This window comes from Pteropus vampyrus, unplaced genomic scaffold (assembly GCF_000151845.1).
Source record: "Pteropus vampyrus isolate Shadow unplaced genomic scaffold, Pvam_2.0 Scaffold78, whole genome shotgun sequence".
NCBI lineage: Eukaryota > Metazoa > Chordata > Mammalia > Chiroptera > Pteropodidae > Pteropus > Pteropus vampyrus.
The window spans coordinates 3,193,116-3,202,185 of record NW_011888859.1 but is presented as its reverse complement, the minus strand read 5'-3'; the positions used below and the strand labels follow the sequence as shown (position 1 = coordinate 3,202,185).

The 9,070-nt window shown below is 40.7% G+C and overlaps 1 protein-coding gene across 2 annotated transcripts in view; it reads left to right on the top strand.

Moving 5' to 3' along the window:
• The window catches only part of CNKSR3 (CNKSR family member 3), an 80,824-nt gene that overhangs the window by 41,981 nt on the left and 29,773 nt on the right, over positions 1–9,070 (top strand). For both annotated transcript variants that reach the window (XM_023532156.1, XM_011362714.2), the window contains exon 2: positions 3,417–3,580. In XM_023532156.1, coding sequence (XP_023387924.1) covers positions 3,417–3,580 — 164 coding nt within the window. The remainder of the gene's footprint in view (positions 1–3,416; positions 3,581–9,070) is intronic.

The following is a 9,070-nucleotide window of genomic DNA, read 5'->3' as shown; positions in this document are numbered from 1 at the left end:
TTCCTCTGACCCTCATTCTGACCCTCGCGTGTTCCTTTCCAAGTCTTTCCACATTGAATTATGTGTGTAACTTAATTTGTATAAATGGAATGTGTTTAACCTAATTTTGTTTAATTATGTCTCCGTCCTGCTAGACTTTCTGTAAGTTTCCTTCGAAGCCAAGAACTGGTAATTAGGCACATTTGACGAATAGGTAAAAACTGTTTGGTTTATTGCAAATTCTAAAACCAGTTTACTTGAAATGGGGGATTTCCCTTTTTTATTGTGGGACTGCTTAATAATTTGATTCAGCTGTTTATAAATGTTTAATTGTATTCTGAACAATGGGATAACTGAACAATAGGCCATCATGTATTAGAATAATAAAACTGGGAACAATACTGTTTAAAACTTAGCATATTCAATATACAAGTCCCTTGAGGGCAAGGTCTTTGCAAAGCTGCTCTGTATTCTGTTTGTAGGGAGGTAGCAACAGCGTGTTTTTGCTTGATAATTCTCCTACATCTCAGGAATCTTTTGATTATCCGAGGTTAGACCATTTATATTCCCTGAGACTCCTCAAGGATATTCTGGCCTGTTTTTCAGGAAATGGTCTGTAGTCTTGTTTTCAATCTCTGATCGTTTGCACCCTTGTCCTATCTGGAATCTCCTCCATGCCTCCCATCTCAACCTTGTTCTCTGTGTCTAAAATCGTTCCCCAATGCTCCAAAGCTACTTCTGAAATTCCGTGTTTTTCAGTGAAACTTTCCATAGTTGGTTAAAAGAGAAATCTAACCTTATCTTTATTTCTACTCAATATTCAGAGATGAAGTTTAACGAACATCCATTGTGCATGATTTCTTCACTTTACTTTTAACTGCACATGCAAGCTGATACGAGTCTCTCCGTTTTATGTTTGTATTTTGAGCAATGAACTTGGTTGGCACGGCGAACACGAATTTCAGTTCAGTTGGTCACTGGGCCTCATTTATTTTGTTTAGGAAAGAGTTTATCACATGCGAATGAATACGAAATAAAAGGTTATTAGGTTGACGTTGGTTTTCCAGGGCTGTCATAACAAAGTCCCACAGACTGAGTGGCTGAAACAACAGAAATCAATTTTCTTGCAGTTCTGGAGGCCAGAAGTCTGGGGTCATAGTGTCGGCAGGGCTGGTGTCTTCCCAGGCTGCCCTCCTTGGCTGGTGATGGCCGTCTTCTCCCTCTGTCTTAACCTGGTCTTCCCTCTGTGTGTCTCCTCTTCCTAAAATCACACCAGTCCTATTGGTTTAAAAGTAGGCAAGGGGAGAGAACACCGTGAAGGCGGGAGAGCGTAGGACAATTGTTTTTGATTTGGCTTAGAACTGGCTAAGCGATTTAGGATACAATTCACAGTAATTAATCTTCTGTCCATACGTTCTCAATTTTTTGAACTCAGTGAGATCTGAAGTGTCTTCTAAATACCTCTGAGATTCCACGATTCTGTTTTAATAATTTTTGTAATTAGACCTTACTGCTTACTTAGGGGGATGCTTGGAGAGGAATTTTTATGATCCTGTGTTTGCCAGGTAGAATGCAAAAGAGCAGGGCTTGTGTCAAACAGACCTTGATTTGAATTCAGTCTCTTCTTCCATATCAAGCTGAAGAAAAGAGCTATAAAAATCCTTCTCTTGGCATCTTACAAGCTCCGTGACTGTAGAAAGGTTATGGAGTCCTAATTTAGTCATCTATGAAGTGGCAATAGAAATGTTTGGAGACTCTCCTTAGCCCTTGGCCATTGTCACTGTTATCTGCTGCATATGGATACTGCCCTTCTGTAGACGCCCAGGTTGGCTCCGGGTGCTCAGACCCAGCCTCTGGTCACCCCAGCCCAGGTGGGGCATTGTTGTCAATACCCACTGATTTGTATGGCCTCCACTGCCCTCTTGACTCATAGGCCGCAGAAGCCACTTGTGGCTCAAGGCTGTCACAGTGGAGCTGGGTTTATATTAATGTCCTCGACCTCACTTGCTGTGTGACAGAGCCCTTCTGCTAGACAGATGTCACTTCAGGGAAGAAGGATTGTTTCCAATTCATCTGGTTACCATAAAATTACTTCTTACCTCCTCTTCCTATATAGTTGATAGTCCCAAAAATTTATCAGGAAATTGCTCCTCTTCCTATATCTTACCAGGAGGCAAATGGGGAAAGTTTGCGGGGGTAGAAATATTATTTAGCCTAACACATCAGACTTTAAGATCCGTAGGCTTTAGTATTGCCAGGAGTAAGCACGAGACCTGTGTCTACTTTTCCTAGTCCAGAGAGTACCCACATAGCAGAGTTTTTGTGAGAGGTAAATGAAATACGTGTGTGTGTGTGTGTGTGTGTATGTGTGTGTGTGTGTGTGTGTGTGTGTGTGAGCGGGGAGGAGATAGCATTATGCCTTCCACACATGTTGTTTTAGTTAAATTGAGTTTACATCCTTTGTGTTGAAATTGAATTCATATAAATCTATTAGTTTATTATTAGGCTTTAATACTCTGACTGATTCAGATAAAATTTTATTCCAGCAAAACCTTTGAAACAAGTTGACTGGAGAGTTCTTTATATAGAGATAAAGATTTCCAAGTTCTATTTGGCCATCCTATTTTAATCATTTTATAAGAACATCAAAATACAACACTATTGGCAGTAGTATTTGGGCTGGAAAATTCCTGTAAGCTGACTCATTTAACATTGCTTTTCTCTGGTACCGATGCTGGTACCTTCTCCTTTGGATTCTGTATTCATCGGAAGTTTTTCATTTGCAGGAACAGACATGTATGATATTGTTGGGGCATTTTTTTTTTCTCTCTCTCAAGTGGATTTATTTCCAGAAAACTGATCGGAAAAACGAGCGTCCCCAAAATTGTGTCCTTATGACTTCCAGTTGGAAAGGAAGAGCCTCTGTCTTTCTGTGTCCATAAATCAAATATCAAGAAGATTTTAATTGGTTCTGCTTGAGTCACATGGTCATCCTGGAGCCTAATACTGGCTGGTAGATAAACTATTGTGGCCAACCACTGTGACAGAGCATCTTGATTGGCAGGCCCCCTGGGATCACGTGGGCTGGGAGAGGGGTGGTGTCCCAAAGGAAAAGTTGCTTAGCAAACTGCCAAACATATGTCTAGTACAGATAACTAGCATTTCAAATCAAGAGGGGTTTAGTGTATTCTTTTAGTTGAATGGGTATGGGAAGGTAACTCCCCAAACTGTGCTGGATCCTTGTAGAAATTTTAAGCTGCACATTTAAAATCTGTTTAAGGATACACTGGGAAGGTGTCCATCAGGTGGCATACACATTATACAGACATTCAAATAATGGAGCATAAGTGGCGATTTCTTAGATTGACTTAAATGTGGGCTGTTTTTTGAGTCAAGAAACAGAATGACAATAATGGCCTCCTTTGCTTTCTTGGTAGGGCTGGATGATTGCCTGCAGCAGTACGTCCACAAGTTTGAACGGGAGAAAATAAATGGAGAGCAGCTGCTACAGATTTCCCATCAGGACCTCGAGGAGCTCGGTGTCACACGAATTGGACACCAGGAACTTGTGTTGGAGGCTGTCGACCTTCTCTGCGCACTGGTTAGTTCAGGAGAAGGGGTTCTGTACTGTGACGGCGTTCTTTAGAACCTTATTCTTTTAAATTTTCATTGTTTGCTTGCGATTTCGCATATCATCATTTTCTTAATGGTCCGTTGTAATGAGCCGAAGATAATATAAGAAAGGACGAAAATAAATACTAGATTAAGATTTGGCAAAGTGTGGCCTATGATTCAAATCTGGCCCACTGTTTTTATAAATAAAGTTTTATTGGGACACAGCTGTGCCTGTTCATTTAATGTGTTGTCTGTGGCCGCTTTTATGCCATAATGGCAGAATTGAGTAGTTATCACAGGGACTGTGTGGTTCCCCAAAGCCTAAAATACTTACTATCTTGTCCTTTACTGTGAAAGTTTGTCTCTTACAGAAAAAGTCTGTATTAGTCTTATTTTTTATCTTTTATTAAGAATAAAAGGGTGGAGATAGTCCTGAATGAAATATCCTCTAAGTTGAAATGGCAAATGGGTTCTGATTTTTATGTCTGTTTTTGTTACTATAAAAAGCACATTTATATTTCACAGATATTTGTGATATTTAAATCACTGATTCTTGTACTTGAAATAATCAATGTATGAAATGGTAGCTAGATGGGAAAAAATGTGAACTTGGTTCCATTTCGCAGATGACTGACCTTTGGCTTGACCATGACTGAGTTAACTCCTGCCAGGTTCTGACTTGTGTATTACATCTGTGGCTGCGGGGGGTAGCTTTTTCAGGTGTGGGCTAAAAATACCCGTAAGGGATTTGTGTTTATGACCTGGTTGGCATAGGGTGGGTTCCATGCCTGTCTGTCATGGTCCCGTGCTAAATATACAGCTTCTCGAACTGTCAGCATTTGGACGGACTGGGCAGCATTCAAGCTGGGTTAGCAAATGCCGTGAACATGAGCCAGGTCCGTAGGGTCATCACTGAGCACGGTGAGAAAGAATGCACTGCACTCCTGATTATTCTGCCATCGCTGGTCTGCGTTCCATTGATTATACACCACTTGCTGCATAGTGCGTGCTCTTTTGCTTAAAATGGACAGAGCCTTGTCTTCTGCTCTGAGATGCGCCGCTCTCGTTTAGGAAAGTAATGGGGAAATTATTTGTGGTTGATGCCACCAGGGAGATGCCGTGGCCAGGCAGCGTGAGCGTCGGCTGGGGAGGCAGGCTTTCTGCGTTCTGATTCTGGCTCTGCTACACGCTCCTCACTCTGACCTCCAGGGAGACGGTGTCTGTTTTCCTCATCTGTACAGGAACATTCCCTTGGATGTGGCCATGTGCTAGCATGGAAGTGTTTTGCGCTGCCCAGATGCCTAAAAGTCCTGTTTATTATTAGAACTGTGTGTTTTATTAATACAGTGAAAATGTTTGAGTTTAGTTTTATTATACTTTCTGGGAACAGTGCTTTTCAGTCTTTTGTGCTCATTGGAATTGTCTCTTTCAACTTTGCGAGGGCTCTGAGGACAGGAACATCACTTCGAAACCCACGATATGAGAGGTGAGGAGGAATGGTGGAGAAGAGGCACGTCGTGTACAACAAGTGGGATAATAAACATAACAGCTGGCTCCCTTTGTCTTTCCCCTTCCCTACCTCTTAAAATATTAGACTAAAATGAACAAAGCTGGACAAATGCCAGAACCTAAAGCTGCGTTTTATCTCCTACGATTTCCTTCTCATTTCCTTTGTAGACAAAGTTTTGACCTCAGACTCATTCTGGACGTGCTCTGTGCTGTGGATTGCCAGTGAATGCATCTGACAGGAGGCTCACAGGAGGGTTCTCGAATGAATGTGGCTTTTCTGGTTGGGGAGCGTTTGAGAGAGTTTTAATAAAATATCTTTTAGTCTTGATATAATCTCCTTTTCACATGTTCATATTGTGATGCGTGTATTAATTATATACTATGTGGTTAATTTGTTTACACCATATAGATCTTTGTATATATAAATTGGTGATTTGTGTGTGTGTGTGGTAATTTTCTGCCTTGAACACTTCATCCCCTGGGCAGTTAATGTGTAGTTACAGTTGGCCCTGGTGTCATAAAAGGGATTTTTATGTAAGCTTAGTTTAGTGGATGTTGATTTTATGATGGACAGGAAATGAATAGAATTAGAAGAAAGGACGGGGGGGGGGAGGGGTAGGTAAAAACAAAAACATTGGAAAGTTTTGGAAAGAAAAGGACAGATAGAATGATAGAATGGTTAGGAACCTAAAATAGGGAACAGCTACTGGTTAAGATTCCAAAACCAGTGAATACACAGACCACATAAATCGCTGGCCATGGGTAGAGAGCAAGGAGAGACATCGCCGGCTGCGAACGTCAGCCTTGGCTGGCCAAGAGGAGAGTGCCTTGTATTATGGGCAGAACCAGCACCACTTCCCAGGAATGAATTCAGAGCCCAGTTTTTCTCCCTCTATCTCTGGGGCAGAGGGCAGCCGGGGCAGACTCTAGAGTAGTAGGTCTTTGCAGCAGGGGAGCTATCAGCCACGTGTGACTATTTAAGTTAAAATGAACTAAAATGAAATAAAATTCAGTTCCTCGGTCACAGTAGCTACTTTTCCAGCGCTCTATAGCTATTGTAGCTACTGGCCACGACATTTGGACAGTAAAGATAGAGAACATGTTCCTCATTACAGAAAGTTCTATGGAATAGCATTGATCTAGAGGGGGAGAGAGTTATAAAGTATAACTGTAACCCATTTTCCTTGCCAAATCCACTAGACCCTAGTTACCTGAAGACCAAGACAGAGACAGATGCGTTTTTAAGGTTGAAGCAGGCTGAGGAAGTGAACAAAGTTGGAATCAGTACACGTATTGAGTGATGCCACCTACATGTGTAATTAAGTGAAATACCTGTAATGTATCTACCTGCCTAGGATGTCTCTGTACCCCTAAGAGTAGTCATTAAAAACTGTCCTTTTTTTTTTTTTTATGGGGAGAAATTATGCAGGAGGAGTAATCTTTGCTAGCAATTTGTCTTTAACTTGATCTTGCTTCCAAGCTTATTGAATGCCTTTAGGAACACTGAGAAATATATTTCTTAGGTTGTGACTTAATTGACCCAAGCCAATAAGATGGTTTTGACTGGATGTCTCTGACATTCCTTAATTACACGTATGAGATCATGAACAGAGCTGGTAGGATTGGGAAAAGAAGGTAGATTTGTCCTCAGCTAAAATATGTATTATTTAAGGCACCAGGAGAGTGAGAATCTGTGTGTTTCCTCTTCTGTCGTCTTGTATGCTGTTTCTCTGCCAGACCAGGAAATGACCCCCGATGGCTGACTTCTAATGAAGTGAGATCTCGGTAGAAAGTTTTCTGTATGCGTGCAGATTTTTGGAGACTCGTTTCATTTCCTACCTAGTTTGTATTTTCTTGATATCTTATCCTAAAGCGATTTCTGAAGGAGACAGGTTTTAGGGAAAAGATTAGTGCAAATAATCAAATCTGGTCTCAGAAATTATTCATTTTCTGTCTTTCATTGTAGGGCACTTAAGTCAATAATCCTTTCCTGATTATGTTTCTGCTGTGGAGGTTCTTTTGAGCTAATATAATCACTTTCTTGTTCTCTTGATATTGTGGAATGGGATGGAAGGGGAAGGAATTTTCCTTCTTAGCTCCTTGCTGCTTTTAAACATTATCCTTTATTAAACTATATCTCTGCATCCTTCCAATCCTACGACTTGTTTTGGAGGGAAAATAAAAAGAATTGGAGCAAATTGAGTGGACATGAGAAGAACCAGTTAATAAGAAGCTGCACTCCCCCTTTATTTTAATATTGAAAGTGGTGAGTTTGTAGAAGATGGAGGTTTAAAAGTTCTTGTGACATTAACATGCACTTAATCCTCTTTGAGTTCAAGAAGTAAGTGGGGATGGTAATGAGTTCCGAGTAATTTATGATGACGTTGACTCTCTAGAAAGCTGACTTTCCTGCTTTTAGTTCGGAACTCTTGATATAAGTTGGCAGGCTTAGTAATTGACTGAATGAGGGGACAGTTCCCTTTAATCATATGCACTGGTCCTATAGAACAAGCTGTGTCATGTGGCTCTTTATCCATTCATTTGTGACTCTTTGATTCTCTGAATCGAAAAAAAGCCACGACGAAAATCCACCTTTTTATTTTTGCCTTCTCCGTTGAAGGACAATGTCATGTTTTCGTCTCTAGAAAACGGCTGTGAGAAAGGATGATAAATATAAGGTTTAGATGGAACACTCATTTTTATGAAATTCACAGGTTTTTTTTTTTTTTTTTTTAAGCTTACAGAAGGTAGTTTTCAGTTAATGGATCTGGAAGTTTTTATATTTATCCTTACTTAACTCCTTAAAAAATTTCTACCTACATCTTTTTAAAAAGATTCTTTTATATTATACTGGGAAGCAATATAAATTTAAACTTCAAATAAAATCTGTTAAAGTTAGAATTGTTCTCATCAAGGTTAAAGTCTTGTTATTGTTATTATTTGCCATTGTTTACCTTGCCCCTTCCCTCCAAAAAGAAAGTTGTCATAAACTCCCTGATATACTTAGGCTTTATGTATCTTGATTTTGAGATGTGACTCACCCGTTCTGGGATATTAGAGATGGGGACTGTAAGAGACGAGGGACTAAGGGACAGGCTGGGTGCAGGGGACGAAAGCAGTGCTCAGACCCAAAGCGGACCTACTGGCTTCTCCGAAGAGTGAGGTCTGCATGGTTAAAGCCAGCCGAAAGGAGCTTCTAGCACTTCAGAGGGGATGGAGCAGGTCAGAATAGAATTTGGGACAGTTAACCAGCTTGCTGGCTTGAGCTAGGTCTGAGATCACTGGCCACTTCCTTTTCGTCTCCTGCAGTGCTCATCTTGCTTTCTGTCTTATCGCTTTGTCTTTCCTTGGGCAGCGGGTAGAGAAGGGGGGACATACAACTTTGTGATCAAAAGCTTGAACCCTTAGTGCAGATCGCCTTGATTAGAATCCTACCCCTACCACTGATTAGCTGTGTAACTCCGAAGAATTTAATGTCTCTGTGCCTTCACCTGTAAAATGAGTTAATATTTTGACTTTCGTGGGCTGTTCACGTGAGATAGTTCTTATCTAGCACGTAGCCTGATTCCTGGCGTAGAGGAAGTGTTCAGTCATGTTGGCCATTACGTTATTCCCACTTTCTAAATGGGATCACATTCTTGCCTTGGGATGCTATTGACATAGTATAATATGCCCCAGAAATAACTTCATTTGTTGTTAAAATGATAGAACAGATGAAAATATGGAAATTCATCTCCCACCTCCCTCCAAAGTCATCTCAGATTTATGCGTTGTTTCCTGGGGCTTTTTTTCTTTATCTGAAAGGGAGTCTAGGCAATCTTGTCACGTGAAATTGTTTTTTTTTTTAAAGCACCCCAGTAAGTTGAACACTGTTCAAAAAGAACACAGTTTAGAAGCTCCCGAGACGGAAATTATATTTCAGATGAGTTGACGTTTAGCCAGTGCTGCTCTGTTCCTGTGAGAGAGT